General features: G+C 38.8%; 1 protein-coding gene across 4 annotated transcripts in view; it reads right to left on the bottom strand.

Annotated features, from left to right (window-relative positions):
* Positions 1-19,451, bottom strand: part of RYR2 (ryanodine receptor 2) — a 434,578-nt gene that overhangs the window by 312,739 nt on the left and 102,388 nt on the right. For all 4 annotated transcript variants that reach the window (XM_056344321.1, XM_056344323.1, XM_056344322.1 and 1 more), the window contains exon 2: positions 7,453-7,572. In XM_056344321.1, coding sequence (XP_056200296.1) covers positions 7,453-7,572 — 120 coding nt within the window. The remainder of the gene's footprint in view (positions 1-7,452; positions 7,573-19,451) is intronic.

The raw sequence follows: 19,451 nt of genomic DNA, 5'->3' as shown, positions 1-19,451 counted from the left end.
CCCAAACTTAATAAGAGTCCCAAGCTTTTTATACTAAATGGGGGAAAAAACCCACCCCACCACCCAAATCCATCAACGATGCAATTGTGAGGGCATTGCTTTGAAAAGAACATTAAAAATTGAAATACATGAAGCTATCCTGCAATAATAGCAACTTTCCTTTTGAATAGGAACAGGACTAAAAAGGGCAGGACTCAGAAGCTAAATCACAGCAAACTGGCAGGTTTTGAGAAGCCTGCAGAAAACTCACCACACCAGTCACAGGATTGCACACTGCATGTTTGACCTTCTTACATCATGGTGCTCGTATCACAGCTGTACCTCAGGCAAGACTTTGCAGCATAGTATCTGCTTCTTTTTATGTTTTAAGCTTTATAAATAGTAAGAGTCTTAAACAGTTACTGGGATATATAGTTACAAAGGAAAACTAATTTAATAGGATTTTTCAGATCGTCTTCACTTATTTTATACCAGAAGTTGAATTCCTACATCTGTTCCACTACAATTAAAAAGTAAAAAAAAAAAAAAAAACAAAAAAACCCCAAACCAACAAACCAAACAAACAACAACAAAAAAAACACCAACAACCACCATTATATGTGCTTTTACGAACATTTAGGGTTTGCTTGTTTGCATTTAACAGACATTTAGATAACGAAGACAGCTACAAACTACATATTTGACTATAGAGGCAGGGCCATGATTTCTTTGCAGTTAGAGACATGGTGGGATAGCTCACATGCCTGGAATGCCGGCATGGGTGGCTACATACTTTTTAGGAACGCCAGGCCAGCAAGGCAAGGTGGAGGGGCTGCCCTTTACGTGGAGAGCAACTGGAACGTACCGAGCTCTGCCCAGGGGAGATGCAGAACAACCAAGAGGTTATGGGTAAGGATTAAGGGGCAGGCCAACATGGGGGACACGGGACACGGGTGCGGGTGTTTGCTACAGGCCACCTGATCGGGACAAGGAAGTCAGTGAGGCTTTCTACAGACAAGTGGCGGCAGCCTCACGATAACAGCCCTGGTTCTCATGGGGGACTTCGACCACCCTGATACCTGCTGGAAAGACAGCACAGCTGGGTGCACACAGTCCAGGAGGCTCCTGCAGAACATTGATGATAAGTCTTTGAGGCAGGTGGTGGAAGAGCCAACAAGCCGTGGTGTGCTTTTAGACCTTGTCTTCACAAAGGAGGACTGGCTGGGGATGTGAAGGTTGGGGGCAGCCTTGGCTGCAGTGACTGTGAGGTGAAGGAGCTCAGGAACCTGTGTGGAGGAAGCAGGGCAATAAGTAGGATTGCAGCCCTGGACTTCAGAAGAGCTAACTCTGGCCTCTTCAAGGACCTACTTGGAGGAATCCCATGGGTTAGGACTCTAGAAGGTAGAGAGGTCCAAGACAGCTGGCTAACATTCAAGCATCACTTCCTCCAAGCTCAAGGTCGACGCATCCCTATGAGTAAGAAACTGAGCAAAGGGGGCAGAAGGCCTGCATGGATGAGCAGGAACTTCTGGCAAAACTCAAACAGAAGAAGGCAGCGTACAGAATGTGGAAAAAGGGACAGGCCACTTGGGAGGATTATAGGAACATTGTCAGAAAATGCAGGGATGAGACAAGGAAGGTTAAGGTCCATTTGGAATTCTAGTGAGGGATGTTAAGGACAGCAAGAACAGCTTCTTCAAGTAATCAGTAGGAAAAGGATGACTAGGGAAAATGTGGGCATGCTGCTAAATAAGGTGGGTGCCCTAGTGAGGAACAACACAGAGAAGGCAGTTACTGAATGTCATCTTCGCTTCAGTTTTCACTGCCAAGGCTGGCCCTCTGGTTTCCCAGTCCCTGGAGACAAGAGAGGAAGTACAGAGAAAGACGACTTTCCCTCAGCCAAGGAGAATGAGTTAGAGATCATTTAGGCAAACGTGACACCCACAAATCCATGGGGGCCAATTAGATTTACCCCCAAGTGCTGAGGGAGTTGGCAGATGTTATTGTGAAGCCACTCTCCATCATCTTTGAAAGGTCATGGGGAATAGGAGAGGTGTCTGAGGACTGGAGGGCAGCCAATGTCACTCCAGTCTTCAAAAAGGGCAGGAAGGAGGACCCAGCAAACTACAGGCTGGTCAGCCTCACCTCCATCCCCGGAAAGGTAATGGAACAGCTCATCCTGGAGGTCATCTAGAAGCATGTGGATGAGGCCAAGCGCTTTTCAGTAGCACCCAGCGACAGGAACAATGGGCACAAACTGCAACACAAGAAACTCCTTCTGAATATGAGGAAAAACTTTACCCTGAGGGTGCCAGAGCACTGGCACAGGCTGCCCAGAGAGGCTGTGGAGTCTCCTTCTCTGGAGACACTCAAAACCTGCCTGAATGAGATCCTGTGCAACCTGCTCTAGAAGACCCTGCTTTAGCAGGGGGTTGGACTAGATGACCTCTAGAGGTCCCTTCCAACACTGACTGTTTGGTGATTCTGTGATTCTGTGACTGGGGAAATTACAATTTCTGTTTCATTTGTCAAATTACAAAAACTGTACAGCTTTGGGTTAAGTTTCTTGACTGGATGGCACTTTGACATTTGCCTTGCATTGGTTAGTTGATAAGAGACACTATGTATGTGTACATATCATATGGACTACTCTTTCGTTCAGTGCCATTACTCCAGTTCCTTTTAACTACAAAATTATTTCAATTTTATCTTTCAGCTTTTGTTCCTACATTTTCAGGTGCGTGTCATGCACTCTACCCGCATATTTAGGTATTTGGTACTTCCCTTTGAAGGTTCTTTTTTAAGTGCTGTATTGATAACAGTCTTTAGTATTTCTAAAATGTATTTTGACAAAAAGAATTCCCAAGTACACAATATATTTTAAGTCTTATAAAGAAAAAAAACCCTGTGAATTCTAAATCACTAATATTAAGCATGTAGAGTTATCCTCAATGATGTAGAATTATTGCTAGATGTATCCCTACAGTACTATCAAACTTTAAAATACTAAATAAGTGGGTGTGACTGAAAAAGAAAGTCACATTTATGAAGGTATGTTTTGTAGATAGGAAGAACTTTTAATTCTTTTTTGGTACTAAATAGTGCCTCATTAAGCTAAAACTCAGTGTATGTCCCTGACAACACTGGATTTTATAATAAACGTTTCTGTAAACTCAGAATAATCCATTCCTGTAAGTATTACAAGTTCCAAATATCTGCTTCAACAGGAGATACAATCTGAACAATTAGAGTAGTAAAATTTCCTAGATCAGGTATATTATGGTTACACTATTTAGTCTGTGATGCCTTGCAAGTTATCACACATTGTTTCCTTTTTTAAAACTACTTGCGTTACAGACGACAGTACAAATGTTCGTTTCACATTCATTTTAAATTATTTGATTTCCATCTCAAGAAATAATTCTGCTGGGTTGTGGGATTAAGTGCAAGGATCACAGTCAGGTTTGATACATATCCTATACATCTGCATTTAGGCTCAAGATTTACAAGGAATAAAAAAATGGAATGCTACACATAATTATAATATTTATAATTATATAGATTATCTATTACATAAAGCTACACACAAATGTAGTGAAACACTCTATACACTATGTTCTTATTTACATTGCTTCTATAGAGAAGCATTTTATTGAGAAAAAATGATTCATTGAAAAAAATCCTCTGAGCTACGCTTATAAAGACTTCCTCTACCTTATGTCTAAATTATGTATGTAAAGTCAGTCAAGTAATGTGTACGTATGCATAAACTTATTACCAACTCTTCATTTAAATTATTAAAATCAATGATGTTAGTGAATATCTGCTAAATGGAGTTCTATGAACTTGAGATTACATAAAATCAAGCGCCATCTTTCCCATTAAATAGAAACATTCATTTTGGCAACACGACACAAAGGCAATTAAGATGGCCTTGGAGGTGCAGCTACGAAGCCTTCCTTAAGCCCTGACAGACTTTTTGGACTTCTTTAGAAGGATGCGATGGAAACACAAGCACAGAAAGGAACTGCAGCAACTATCAAACACACACACACCCCAAAAAAAAGCCATCTTACTGCATGGCAAATTCCCAGAACAACCCACTTTAAACAAGTAGACAACACCGATTTATCGGTGTGAATTAGGTTTTTAAAACCCTAGTATTTCATTATGTCAGTAACTGCTCAAAAAGCATCTGCTTGCATCCATACATTAAGGGACACCGTGTGCTCTTTTTATACATTTGGATTTACACAATTAAACACTGTGCAACAGCCCCAGCACCTCCGGGCCCAGCCTGGGGCCTGACTCCTGGGAGGCAGCTCTGCAGGAAAGGCCGAGGGCAGCATGGTGGGCCCCAGCCCGCAGCAAAGGAGGGCACCAGCCTCCCACGCTGTACTGGAAGTTGCATAGCCTGGAGTTACTGTTTTCCCCTTTTACTCAGCACTTGCTAAAATATATAGTATCATACAACAGTTTGGGTTGGAAGGGACCTTAAAGATCATCTGGTTCCCACCCCCCACCATGGGCAGGGACACCTGCCGCTAGACCAGGTTGCTCAAAGCCCCGTCCAGCCTGGCCTTGGACACTGCCAGGAATGGGGCATCCACAGCTTTGCTGGGCAACCTCTTCCAGTGCCTCACCACCCTCACAGTGAAGAATTTCTCCCTTACATCTAATCTAAATCTGCCCTCTTTCAGTTTAAAATAGTCACCCCTCATCCTATCATATACTCCCTGATAGAGCCCTTCCCTATCTTTCCCATAGGCCCTCTTTAAGTACTGGAAGGCCACTGGAGAATCCCTGGAGCTTTCTTTTCTCTAAGCTAAACAACCCCAACTCTCAGCTCAACTCTCTTCATGTAAGAACGACCAAACCAATGCACAACAATATTCACAAACTTAGAAATATAACTGTACATTGAAATTTGATTCCATAAAATCATGCATTCTCCAAACTTCCAAAATTCCAAAAGATGCATTTCTTCTCAGAAAACGTCCCGTATCAAATTTAATCACAAAAGATGCTTCTGCATTTGCTACAAAGAAACCAACCTCAAGCCTAAAAACAAGCTGTAATTTAGCTCCAAATATGAATGAATTCCTCACTTGAAATTAAAACACAAGACACACAGAAGAACAATACATTTGCAGAGCTATATTTCTTATCTAAGGAGGATATTTTTGCTCGGTACATGGTATGACAAACATGGATTGCTTCCAAAAGAAGTGAAGAAAGAGGAATTTGGAAACAGTTTTGAAATGTGAACACATGTGAACGAACTGATACTGCTTGGTAAAGTGTTTGCTAATTTAGCCTGACTATCATCATCCATCTTTTATTAGTATGACATTTTCAAAATCTGCTGTTCTCCTCCAACAGTGAAAGAATATACAAGACCCTCCAAAGAAACATTTGCATTGTAAACTTGAACCAAAGAAAATAAAATTCATTAAGCAATTTTCATAATGGGCCTGCCAGTGTTATTGTTCTAATGGGATAAGCATTAAGTCAGTAGTTGCCATATTATTGTCAATATATATCTTCAATTTGACTGTTACTTTTGTAGTGTGAATTATTCAATGATCCTAGGGCAAGAAAGTGCATGCAAATAATCTGTGCTAATAAAACATCAGCTACACCACCAGGAGCCACATCTTGAAGGGTATTGCAGAAAAGCTGGGGATTGTATGAGGCAGACTCAACAACACAAGTCCAGAACGATAGCTGAGGTTTATTACTTGTGTTTGGCCTATTACTGGTGCTTGGTTCATACCTTGTCCTTGATACCTGGCTGTAATTCAGATGCCACACTACTGGTTGCTTTAAAGTGCATCACAAACCCAGTACAACTGGAAAACAATCTAAAAGACATGCAGGGAAATTTTTAACTGGCTCAAGAACTCTGCTGGAACCTTTTTCAAATGAACATATGCCTCTTGGAGTATTTTCTAGATTTTTCCCTATATAATGAAATAGTAACATTGTATCAACGTAGGCATTACGAAGAAAAACATTTTTATTTACTCGCATTTACAGTCAACTTTGCCTTAAGGATTTGGTGATTTTATGGCTCCCTCAGTATTTATATCTCCGAATGACTTCAAATGAGCTCATCCTAGAAACTGTCAAGCCTTAAAAATTAAAACAAGGATGAGCTGCATGGATTTTCTTTTGTTCGCTTTTATCCCCAAGTTCATGCACAATGGGAATAATAAATATTGTTTCACAAAACATGGGAAAAAAAGCAGAATCAACAAGCAAGCATAGGAAACTGATACGAAACTTATATTGTATTCCTGAACATTCTTGTCTTTAAGGAGTTTTATACAGTGAGAAAGAGACTGTAGATTTAATATCCAAACTCACTGAATGATAATAAATTCATTAAATAGATTTTTCTGGCCTCACAGGCAACTAGCACTGCAACCACTTCCATGCCAGCACATTTTTATTGTTAAAAAGATTCACTTAAAACAGACCAGCACGAATGAATTCATCATGATCACTGCTATTATAATGAATCATTAATATCCTAGTGAAAAATTTATTATTATGAATAAAACATTCCAAATGATGAGACAGAAAATGAAGCATTACTCTGCAATGTATCAGAGAGAATCAAAGTGATGTTATGGAAGTTGGCAAGATAAAAAACATTTTTTGTTCTAAATCTTTCTAGATGTCTTTCCAGATGCTTCACCTTTATTTTATTTTCTCAAATGTTTATATTTTAGCTGAAGAAAAAACAAATATGTTCAGCAACATTCTTCCCTTTATATAAATAAAATGTCCAAGTATACCCATTACTTTGGCCACAAAACCAGTTCTGCCCTCAGAAGGCACATTCTTATCTTCAAAACATTTATTTGAGCATATGTGATTGTGAAAAAAAGCCCCTCCTTTGCAACAAATAGCAAAGTTAATTTTTTAAACTACTTATCTACCGCGTATATAGCACAGTTATAGTAGGCTTAGATAACTAATTAGAAGAGATAATTTTGATATTTGCACTATTACTCTGCTCAGATAGGGAATTAAAAGGACTTAAAGTAATAATCATCTCAACTTGTCACAGAATAAAAACTTATAATGAATAGAATAATTGCTCTTTTCCCCCTGCAGTTAAAATCAGAGTAACCAAATGTGTCTTTGAATTGCAGTACACAAAAATTGCACTGCAGCTTACTACAACTCGGCTTGGACGAGCAAAATAACAACCCTGTTACTGAGATGGACTTCTGCAGCTAACTAGTCTTAAAGTGAGCCCAAAGAAGAAAGCATAGCATTAGAGCCCAAAGGGCCATGACAAAGGAACAATTAAACTTTGAAGGGGGATTAAATATTCCTTATATTCTTGACAGACTTGATTTGTCCATTCTCCTAGACAGATCTGTATATAGCGCATCAAAGCAAGCAATATTATAACTATATGCTTGCTTCACACATGACACTTAAAACACTCAGCAGTACCTTAGAATTCGATGTGGATTCCAAAAAGCAAAGCCTGTTGCCAAATCCTTCTGCAGCAAGACACAATTTCTGTTGCTCCTTGTAAACAGTTGCAGTGCACTGCAGAACCACTTCGTCATCCTACCAAAAAAACAAAAACAGAAGAGCTGTTATGCTTCTGAACCAACAAGATCTGGGGAAGCATTTACAAAACCATTGCTAAATGCAGGAACAGTTATCCCTGAACACAAGCTGAATCAAATCTCAGCATAACTTTTATTCTCAGAGTTGTGAATGTGAGCAAATCAATCAAAACAATTATAACTGCACACGTGCTTTTCCTGTTTGCCTATTCTTGAAACACAAGTCAGTATGTATGAAATAAAAATGTTAAGGCACTAAATCCTTGTAGTAATGTAGTTGAAGGAGATCTTGTCAACAAACCTGAAAGAACAGAAGCAAGCCCTTATTTAATTCCCACTTCTTCAAAGTAACATAACCATGAGCTGGAAAACCCCTTTGCAGAAATATGGTTCAAGTTAAAAAGAAAAAACTTTGTTGTGTCTATTTTCTAGCAAGGGTTTTCTGTTTAAGAATAGCAAAAGTAGTATCACCCTGTGCATTCAGGCCATTCAATTATGAAGCAAAACTAGTTTCCAATAACAAATATCACACGAATGATTATAAAGTGGTCATATTTAACGCTGTAAATAAAATGTCATACAACAATAAAACTACAGGCTGCAGCATGCAACTGGAAGCAGAACAGCATGAGACTATGTTAAGTATGCACACGTTAAGGCAGGCACGTTTACAAAAAAAAGTTGTTCGTACAGGCAGCTTTTTACATAGGGACATTCAGAAAAGTCCATCAAATTAAATGAATGCCTGAATTTAAATTGAACTGAGTAATTTGAAGCCACTTGTAAACACCTATCCTAAATTAAGCTGGCCTTTTATTTGGTTTAGTTTACTTCACTCTTGTAATTAAACTAAATTAAATTAAGGTGTATTTAATTCTGAAAAGAACAGGAGATTAAACAGAGTTTAATCAGATGCTTTAAAAATTAACTTATGTCCTTTTTTTTTTTTTTAATGGTCCCCACGTAGCAAACCCTAGCCCTAAAAGTGCAGGCAAACCCATTTTCCTTGTATAGCAGCAACAGTGCCCAAGCTGCGTATCACTCATGAGCCACAGCCAACTGTAGAGGCAAAAAGTAGTAACTGCTTCCAGTCAGACATTAAATCCAGAAAATGTAATATGCATACATGTTATATGTGCAGCTGACAAGGGACAATTGTAATTAACAAAGAACAATCCCTACAGGCCAAAATCAAGGATCTAGAAGACCACATATACAGACCTAAGACCTTTGCTGTGCACTCTTTGTAGAAGTAGCATCTATTAAAATCCACAGGAATTGGAAATCGGGGGTGGGTGGGGGTGCGGTGTTTGTTTGGTTTTGTTTTTCAAAGCTCTAAATTAGTATTTCCTAACCTTAATTACACTTAATTAAAATAAAACATTTTTTTTTTCAGGTTAAAGGTTAGATTGCAGCTGTGTAAAGACATTCTCCTTCCTCCTTCTCTTCCTAAATAACCACACCAGCAGAATGGAAACTCCGGTAACCCTGTCACCATCACACATTGTGCTAGAGCTGTCTCCAAAAAGTCACCAGAGAAGATGCTCATACTGTACCACTACAGCCAGAGACAGGACACATAGTAAGGCTACTCTCTTCTGAAAGGAACCACCAATTTCATTTTCTACTGCCCCGTTTTTCAGAGAAAGTCTGAAAAGCGTTCTACATAGCCCACCTACAAAAATGATTCTATGCTGACAGCAGCAAAAATACAAGCTGGTTTGGGGCAAGTCCCTGACATACTTAATTTTAGTTAATGATCTAATGCATCATATCCTTCACTGCAAACCAATTATGCACAATCACCAAGCACACATGTATAATGTAAATGCTGACTGTTGGAGAATTAAAAACAGGAATATAGCAACTGCTAAATTTCCTGACACAAAAGCTTTTTCAATTCATTTTGCAAACACGGTCTCTTTTTTTGCTGTACAGCGTACATGGCTTATTTTGTTAAATATATAGCTCATACATAAAGACAGATTTCTTAAAAAATGCTTACTAATTAACGAACATAAGTCACCCTCCCATGCCTTTTCAAAAGTCAGTTCCTGGGTTGGCAGGACATGCTCATTAAAACAACAAAGCAAATCGCAACTCTGTTTTGCTGCATTTCCTTTGGTTTGTGTGCAGACTGTTACAAGAAATGTCCTCTTCATTCAGACCACAGAGTCATAGTCTTGTGGAACTTCTAGTTAAGGTGGGGTTGATGAAGTTGCCAAGGAAGGTTAAGAAGATGCAATGCCATTGTAAGATCAAGTGCCAGGTGATTACAGATGATGATGTTACACACACCCAAGTCTAAGTTATTTTGCATTTCTGTGCACATCATTAGAGACTAATCCAATATAAACTATACCCCGGGTTCAGTCTTCCAACATTTTCTGACTACGTGTTCAGAAGATTCCTATCGATATGTATTCGATTGTGTTGCAGAATTAGATCAAGATACACAATTCCACTCCATGTCTTTAGAGCAGACTGGTAAGTGGGTAAGCATCTCAGCACGTCTTTGTAAACCTGTTTTCAGATCAGTAAATGCTACCCAGTTCCAGAACCAGGAGGGCTAAAACCACATAATTTCCTTATTTGAAGTCACATCTCCAGGAGACCTTCACTGAAGGTCACTTTACTCTTGTATGAGGAAAGCTACAGTGTGCATCATATTAAATGTCTATTAAAGAAAAATACTTCTCAGATATTCTTAAACCTTGAATTATGATATGTCTCAAACTGGTTCATTTCCTCCTATTACCTTCTGAGCATTTTCACATCCATATGTTATGCAGATGAGGCTTTCGATCATCGTATTTTTTTCTGTCAGTCACTGTCAGATTAGAACTGATGAAAGTAATTTACATTTCAAAGGACTAGAACTGTAGCCTTCAAAAGGTAAGCAAATACATCATTACGTATCCAGATACACTCCCATGCAACTCTCCTAACTCTCCTCACGTGAGACTGAAGACTCAGGGGTAGAGGCAACACAAGGGTGCTGATAAGAAAATTAGTGACTTTTAAACATCTCTGCCAAATGATGAGTTACTTAATATTACCGTAAACTAAATAGAGACCAAAATTAAAGAGATTCCAAGAAGCCAACTTCAAGCACAGATGTTTAATGTTAAAATGTAATCACTTATAGCAGCTTTTGATTCACTTGGAATCTAAACTCTTGGACAAAGTGCGTTTTAAAACATGTAGGAATAATATTGGCAAGGCACAAACAAGTAAGTTGTATAGCCAAACGAAGAAAACCCTCATCCTCTACAAAACAGTTACGAGTCTTTTAACTGATCAAGGTAATGCATGTATTAATAGACAGTAGTGTGCCTGTCATGTTCAATGAAACAAGTTCAGCATATACTTGATCGCGTTAAAACCCCGTATCTATATTCTGCTGTAACCAACGAAAGTATTTGATTTAAACTTCATATTCAAACCAACCACAATACACGTAGATTATACAGAATGTAGTGTAGTCTTGAAAAAACTCCAGCAGAGTTTGGAAGAGAGGGCAATAGCACAGACTTAAAATCCCTGCAGAAAATAGCACTGCCAGATATTTATTATTTTTGTTTTGCTGAATAATCATCACTGATACCCATCTGCCAGTTTCCTCCATGGAAACTGTAATATTTTAATATTTCCACCCCAACTCACTATCACCATTGCAGACTTCACTAGTAAGCCCAAAGACGCTGTTTTGTCTTCTACTTTTCCAGTTGTTGGATATAGAAAAAGGTATCAAGAGAGCAAGGGAAGTTGGGTGTCTATAACCACACAAATTCTGCGCACATGGTTGTGCTGCAGCTTATTATTAAATGCACAAGGCAATGGAAGTCCCCATAACAATGGAGCACAGTCTCAGAGATATCTGCATTTCCTGCGAGTAAGAGTGAATCCAACTTGAAAAGCTGTCCATTTAGTTTAGGGGCTTTAACGGATGACTCTTCCATCCATTCCCATTCATCCTTCAGGTGACGTTCTGATCTGGTTCACAACACTTGGGAATTTGGAAGTGTGGTTATCTCCATCCTACAAACGGGCAGGTAAGGAGCAAAGAGAATACTGCCTAGCTACAGTAACAAGAGTATGCCTATGGGATAGCAGAAATGGCACTCAGATTGTTACACGGACCACCTGAGCCAGAAAGCTATTCCCCCTCCCAAGTGTGCAAATGAACTCGCTGAAGGCAATGTGCAGCTAAGGCTAATGTAACCAGCCTTATACAGTGCTTTAAGATTATGACCAAATACCATCTTGCAGTAATCCATTAATCCTGATAAATTCTTGTGTGTCAGCCAGTACACCAGTTCATAATTTTAAAGATACTGTATCTTCCAGCCAAAAGATATTCTGCTTTATATTATGTCAGATACCTGCACTGACTCAAACAGCATAAGCTTTTGATAAGCACACCACTGCATTTATCATTCTGATTCTTCAAGAAGCATTCTGAAAAAACAGATAGATGTTATCTATGCCATAAAGCCCTATTTATTTTTTAAACATCCAATTTTGAAAAGCAAGGACAGTTATTGAACGAAGAGCAACACACAGCAGATTCTTAATAATATCTATTCCTTATGGGCTACTTAATTATTTTCATGAAATCTTTATACTCACAGAAACTGAACAAATAACTAAATGATTTAGCAGAAGACCCAGGAACTAAAAAAACAAAAAAACCCAACCACCAACCTTTAGAGGCACCACAGCATCTTCTACAGTAAGAATTACTCCTAAAACCAAAATACTGCCAGCAATAGCCATAAACTGGCAAACTACATGCTCAGACCTGCATTCCAGAAGACCAGATTAATGACAGAAGAGCATGGGTTTGCTGTCAAGGTACAATATTAAAACTGAGTTTTCAAAGCCCCTTAATAGCACTTACTTTCATCTACAGAGATTATTTGACTTTTCTGTGAAATCCACTCAAATCTCCTAAGATTACATGAAATATATACTACCCAGGCAAGAAAAAGGTTATTTTCTCATGTAAAGATGTGGGCATGTTATGATCCAACATGAATGTTCTGACTATGTATGTTTTCCCAAGATCACCAATTTCAAGTTATAACTGAAAACAACATATATATGTGTGTGAGTATATATACACACACGTATATATTTCTTTGTAACAGTGTTACTCCATCTTATTAAACCCTGAAAACTGATACCTCCTGTGTGAAATCAGTTTTGACTAATCCTTAACCTTCTCAATATGTTAATTCTATTAAAGGACTAAAACTGGCTGGCTGAATTGCCACAGGTAGGCATCCTCCACAGCACTATAGCTGTTAGCACCTCTTCAATACAGACATAGCTGTGATTTTGAGGGTAGAATATTTGCCTTGTGGCATTTGTCTGGAAATCTGCTAGTGGGTGGTTTCTTTGGATTTTTTTTAATATTCTTCGTGGGCTGGTTTTGTTATTCTGCACACTGTAGTACCTCAAACTTTTAATAACAACACATTTTTTAAAACTTCTGAATTCATATCTGGTACTGGTTTAGTAGGGAATCAAAAGATGGAACAAAACCGAATAGTTTCTTTATTTGCATTCTTCAGAATGCAAAATGTAATTTCCTACCCTATGTCTTTCCCCATTTCACACACTATGCCATTACTCCCTCCAAGTCTTCTATTTTAACCATGCAAGAAAAACACAATATTGGAGATTATAGTATTGCTATGAAACTGTGCAAGAAAAGTTGATAAAGTAGCAATATACTACAAGTAATCCATTTATTTAGAAACACTATGTGCTCCAGCCCAAGATTCTTCAACTCATTACATCATGACCTTGACACCTGCATTTTGCTTCCATTTCAGGACAAAAATAGGCAACATTTTTCAGGTATTTTCCTTGATTTTAGAATTGATATTTTACTCCTTTGCAGAGAATGAAGCAAATAAAACATGAACGTTACTAAATCAAATAATTTGCTGTGCTTTTCATAATCTGACCCATTATACATAATTAAAGTTGTAATGCTGACTCTGTGTTTCTACCATTCCATGACAGTATATTAGTCCTGAAACTGCATATGGAACAGAGAATGTCACATTTGCAAAATTAAGCATTCAAAGGTTAAAACTGGTAAGTTATACTTGTACATTCTAACTCAATTCTACTGCTGTTTTATAGGGCAAACACTGCAGTTAGTGGAATGTTTCCATGGACTTCCATATGCTATAAATCAGCATCTCAGAACAGACTTTAATAGTTCAATCTTTAATAGCTTCCTCAAACTCCACATATGCACAGTTCTGCTTCACCGCATCCCATTTACTGTTCAGCTGTGCAATTGAACTGTGCAATGAGTACAGGTGCCACATACACTTTAAAAGCAGATCTACAGATAGAAATTTAGCCTGTACAAACTGCTTTTGGCCTAAGGAAACTGTAGAATACTTCACGACTTACAAACTTCACTTCAGCTTCTCTTTGCCTTGTTTGGATAAGCACTAGATTAAGGAGTAGAATAAAAGTTTGTAAGCCCTATCAGCCATCAAGTACAAGACTTGCACAATTACTAGCAACCATATGGTAACAGGATATTACCGAAACCAATCCCCTAATATGACCCTAGTGAACCTGTGCCCCACCCCCCACCCCCCAAAAAAAGGATATCAAATATAACTTTTTTTATGCTAACATGTGAATAACACACACCAAGTGGCACATAAGACAACTTCCAGTGTTGACGGAAGCTCTACTACCAGTTGCCCCGGAGCCTCTTTCTTTCTGTGCTTTGCAAGAAGGTAAAAACAACAATGCAGAAGTCAAGCAAGATATTAAGATGGTGGTTTTCCGCCTCCAAATCCTATGGACAAACAGAAGCTTTGATGCATAGGATCAATTAAACATCATGTACATAATATGCAAGAGCTATGATCAACAACAATTAAATAACTTTTCAACAATCCTATGGGATATATCAATTGAACCAATGCTTAGAGCATAGCATGACTTATTTAAACCACGAATTCTATTTTTGACTGATCAACTAACGTCTTCAGACAAGTACCAAATTCTGTTTTGAAATACCACCTTATTAGGGAGATGACTCTAGAGCTTCTGACATCTGAACACAAAGGAAGCCTGTGACAGAGGTAAGAAGAGGACCCAAACTTCCAATTCCTGTACCTGAGCTTGAACCACAACTCAACTGTACTCTTGGTAGTAGATGACTGTCATAAGAGTTAGCCATAAAATTGTAATAGTCGTGTCCTTGGCTGGTGGAAATTAATGCTCAAACTCTCTTAAGGGGGAACAACCTATAAGGAACTGAAAACAACCTTAGCACACTGCACATCCCTTAGGTAGGGATGCAGTGTAAAAAGCAATGAAGAGACAACAGTGCTATAGAGTAGGATCTGCTGGTTACAGGGAATCAAATGCTGATCAACAGCAAGTCAACACCAGGCAGCTGTATAGAAGCCAAAAAGCTGGGCTAACCAGGAAAGAAGTGCATGTGACTAGAAGAGTAGTGATCCTTTGACTTCACAGTCAACACTGGTAAGGCTTCAGCTCAACTGAAATGGCCATTTTGACCCTTTGTTTCAAACAGAGAAAGGACAGAGAACAAGACTATTGATAAGTGGAGTGGGGGGCGGACAAAGCCAAAAGAAACAAACAAGAAAGATGCAGCAAAACTGTTGGGATGCAATTTGCTTAGACTGTGGGGAAACGCAGCAACAATGTCACATATATATTGTTGTCAGTAAAACATGGAATAGAGGACAACTAATACTGTTCCTCACTGCATTAAGAAAATTAGTATTAAACAGGGACTAAGTTTTCTGAGTATAGCAAAGCATTTTCACAGAACAGTTTAGAAGTTTCATCATTATAAAACTATAAAAGGTGCTCAAGAAAACCTCTGTCAGAAGGATTTATGTATAGCTGAACTTGCCTTACAATGAGAAGGAAGATAAAGAAGAAGTTACTTTTCTGGTAACACAGTTCCAGATAGTCTGGACACATTTTACTGTACATGTTTTAGTTTTATCCTGCAGGAGGAGTAATTTCACTGGAATTTAACATTATTCCAATGGAATTATCCTTTGAGAGAGGAAACCCCATGGAGAACAGATGGAATTCTAGAGGACCAGACTAGCTGGGAGCTCCCAGTACAGTAGTATGAAACAGGCTGCTAGTACAATAACCATGTTATTTCCTCCTCCTTCCCCAAAAAGCTCTGACTTAGTCATCAGAATAATTTTGCAAAATTACAGCAAAGTCATGGTGATCTGCAGCACTAAAGTTATGTGTTAATTTAAAAAAAAAATAAAAAAAAAGCACCCAAAACCACCCATCTCGTCACGTATATTCATATTCAGCACCTGTCAGAAAAAGTCTTCACTAGACAATGATACAAAGAGCCTACCAGAAAGCAATCACTACGTACAAAGCAAAAAACTTGATATGCAGCACTCAAATGGAGTGATGGTGTATGGCAGCACGGAGCTTATCTAGGACTCGTGCATCAGCACTGAGCAGTGTGTCTCAGGCACTGCACATCCCAACCTATGGGCTCCACCAGGGCAAAACGAAGCATGTGATCAGAAGACAACAAACAGTTCTGAGTGAGTGGCTCCAGCACACCCAGGTAAGAAGAGACCCTTCTGTGCTCTGCAAAGTGCTTCGTGGAGAAACAAACACACGACTGAGTTTGATCTTCTGGGTACTGCAGTGATATCGTAGGTGTCTCTACCCTTCAACTGCACATGCTAACCACCTCCTCAAATAAACTACTTATTAGTGATAACAACATGCACACAACACTGAAAACAGATGTACTTTCTATGTGCAATCTCAAAGCTTCCTCTTCTGGCTCTTTATTCCACCCAGTCAGCATGAAACTGTCTCAAATTTGGTTTCAGCGCGCAATGGCCTCGTGTACGCATGTGCTAGTATGCTGTTGATTGAGCTCTACTAAAAATATGTCTGCAAATGAACATATTTCCAATTGAGATGACTCATTTTATTATTTCTCACCGATTAGCTTCTGTGGTCCTACAATCCTAAAAAAAAAAAAAAAAAAAGCCAAGTTCAGCTGTCAGTGCCTAATAACAAATTAATCTGTCGGTACCATAGTAATGGCTAACTCTGCATCTGACACAGCTGATGGAGGAGTGGTGGAAAACATCTGCAATACGGTATGAATATCAAATCAAACACAAAACAGCTGGTGGCTGATTTCGGCTTTTTTTAACAGCCTGGATATGTCAAATTTATCTCTGATGTAATTCCACTATTTTAGGAATTTGATAAGAATTCTGTTGCATTACATCCTCACTCACTAGTTCCAGGCTATGTCTCTTCTGCAATCAAAGGTGTGATTACAGCATGGGACGTACCTATGCTATATTTGTTCTTGCTGGTGTGAATAACAGTACCAGTAAAGACAGAGGTGACAGCATGCTAGAAAAGGTGTCCACAAGATTCTGCAGGCAAATACAAGATTATACCTGTAATCCGTGTCAGGCAGTTAACAAGCTGCCTCTAAACAAATGCCAGGTATTTTATAACCCCCACGGTGCTCAGTCCAAGCTAACAAACCAGACTCTCACCAGTATCTTAAAATGCTGTATCTGAAAATAAACACTGAAGGGTTTTACTTTTACAACTCTTTTCTGAGAAGGACTTCTTTAATCTCAGCTGGAGAACAGAGGCACATGATGAAACAAATAATTTGTTCAAGGTCACATAATACTTAGACTTCAACTGAACACGTTCCTTTTGGTGTACTCCTCCTACCCTACTAACAGGTTCCACAGCAAGAAGGCTCTAAAAAGACACATCTCTCGTGAACAGGGCTCTCTCACCCCAACTCCAACATCACCCCTTTCATGCAAGAATACATGAGAAAAGTTCACCACCCCTCAGTCTTGTATCTTGTGAGCACAGTAACGAGGCTAAGTCAGTAATACGACCCTCTGCTTGAATTTCTACATTCAATTCTAGACCACTTTCTCTTCCCTTAATTTCTTCAGCAGTATTTCTTGAAACATTCCACCCCAGCACTCTGCCAGACTGCTATTTTGCAGCTGCCTGATCGATCGTGCAACCTTTCCTCTCTAATTCCGAAAGACTCACCCTACCACTGTGTTTGTTTTATTTTTGGAGCAAGGTTAAAGATTCATTCTAATCTCTGTTTCAGCCATGTCATACTCTGTCAATATTTCTCCCAGCTTTCATTCTGAAGCTGCTCTAACTTATGAGATTAACCCTTTCACTTCACAGACTTTCGAAGCAATGCTTTCTTGTCACCACAAGAAGTCTACCACCTTCCCGAATTCTTTCCTGGACTAATTCCAGTTTGAAAAAAATCTCTCAAACTGCTGTTCACAACTTCTCTTCTAAGCATCTCTGATTTATGATCTATTCTTTCCTGCAGACCATTAATGAAATTATTAAAATGAATGCGGTACCTTCCCAAGAACAACTCCAAAAGGGCTATTACCAACATCCAATTTCTAGACAGCTTAAAATTCCACAAAAGGGCCATCATACAGCTGGAGTTGTGTCATATTATGAAACCCCAAGCAATCGTAACACTAAAAAGCCAGTTCCTAGACACCTTCTTTAAATAAGTTAACATAAAGAAGATTCTTAGCCCCCCATTAAAGAGATTGGTGTTCTCTTCAAAAAAGAGACCAATATCCAATCCACTCCCCTGTCTCCAAACGGTGCTGCCATTCTACATTTATCTCTTCTTAATACACGCCAACGTACCCATTTCTCAAAACACTGATGTACAAAATAGACTGTAGCAGTTTTAAAATACTGAACTGCAAACTTTGTATCTAAACAACTACAGAGCCTAGATATCAGGAAATAATTGCATTCTGTAGGGGTGGCACAGCTGAGGGGAAGAATACTAAATTGAGCAAGTGGCAGATAGATTTTGTTCCCAGATCTCCCACCAAACTTTTATAATTTATTAGTCAAGTTATTTCCCTGTGCTTAAGCCCCTTTTCCACAACTTTTTGGTTGCATTTGTTTACTCTCAATTCTCCCAGCCAAGACTATTCAAATTCAGTTTCAAAATAAATTATATTCTAAGTGCAGTATTAAATACACACTGTAAGAGGAAAGAAACAAAACCTCACATATAGCATGAAATATTTTGTTTGTTGGGTTGGTTTTGATTTTTTTTCCAGCAAGAGTGAGTTTAAGCAGCAGCTACAGGCTGTATTAGGAGAACTATCCAGTGGTCCAGCCACACAGTCTCCCAAGAAGGCACTGAAAACTTGCAGATCCAAGTTTTTATTAAAAAATAATAATAAAAAAAAAAAGCAACCTCCATAAGCACAGTGCTAGAAAAAACACAAAAAACACACAATAACGTAAACCAGCTGGAAGACTGCTTGGTGGCTTCACCTGCAGGGCCCTGGGAACAGGCAGCAATGAACATGTCAGGTATTTGGTTCGATAGGCTGCCTGTGGCTCACAGCTGACATATCTTTCCTCTGTCTAGCAGAAATGTCATCAGGTTTGAATAGTAATCTATTCTGCAAAATCATAAAATTGGAAACTTACTGCTCTGTTCTTTAACAAGTAAAGAAGATAAAAAGGAGCAGCAGGACAAACGGGGACTGAGATATTCAGAGAGCAGTGACTTGTGATTTTGACTACTCCCAGTGATCCAAGTCAGAGCTACATACAGCAGAACACCACGTACAGACCACCACTTGTCTCTGAATATGAAACATTTTTTATAGGTTGATATTTTGATTTTTTATCGCTTGGAATTTTATTGTTTTATCTATCCATCTCTGAGAAAAAAAAACCAAAACCAAAACCATGGCATTTGCCTCTGGATTTCCAGACATCTCTCAGGAAATTGACCTTCTC

This window comes from Falco biarmicus, chromosome 6 (genome assembly GCF_023638135.1).
Source record: "Falco biarmicus isolate bFalBia1 chromosome 6, bFalBia1.pri, whole genome shotgun sequence".
NCBI classification, from domain to species: Eukaryota; Metazoa; Chordata; class Aves; order Falconiformes; family Falconidae; genus Falco; species Falco biarmicus.
Note: the sequence above shows the minus strand (reverse complement) of the source record. Positions and strands in the feature narration are given on the sequence as shown.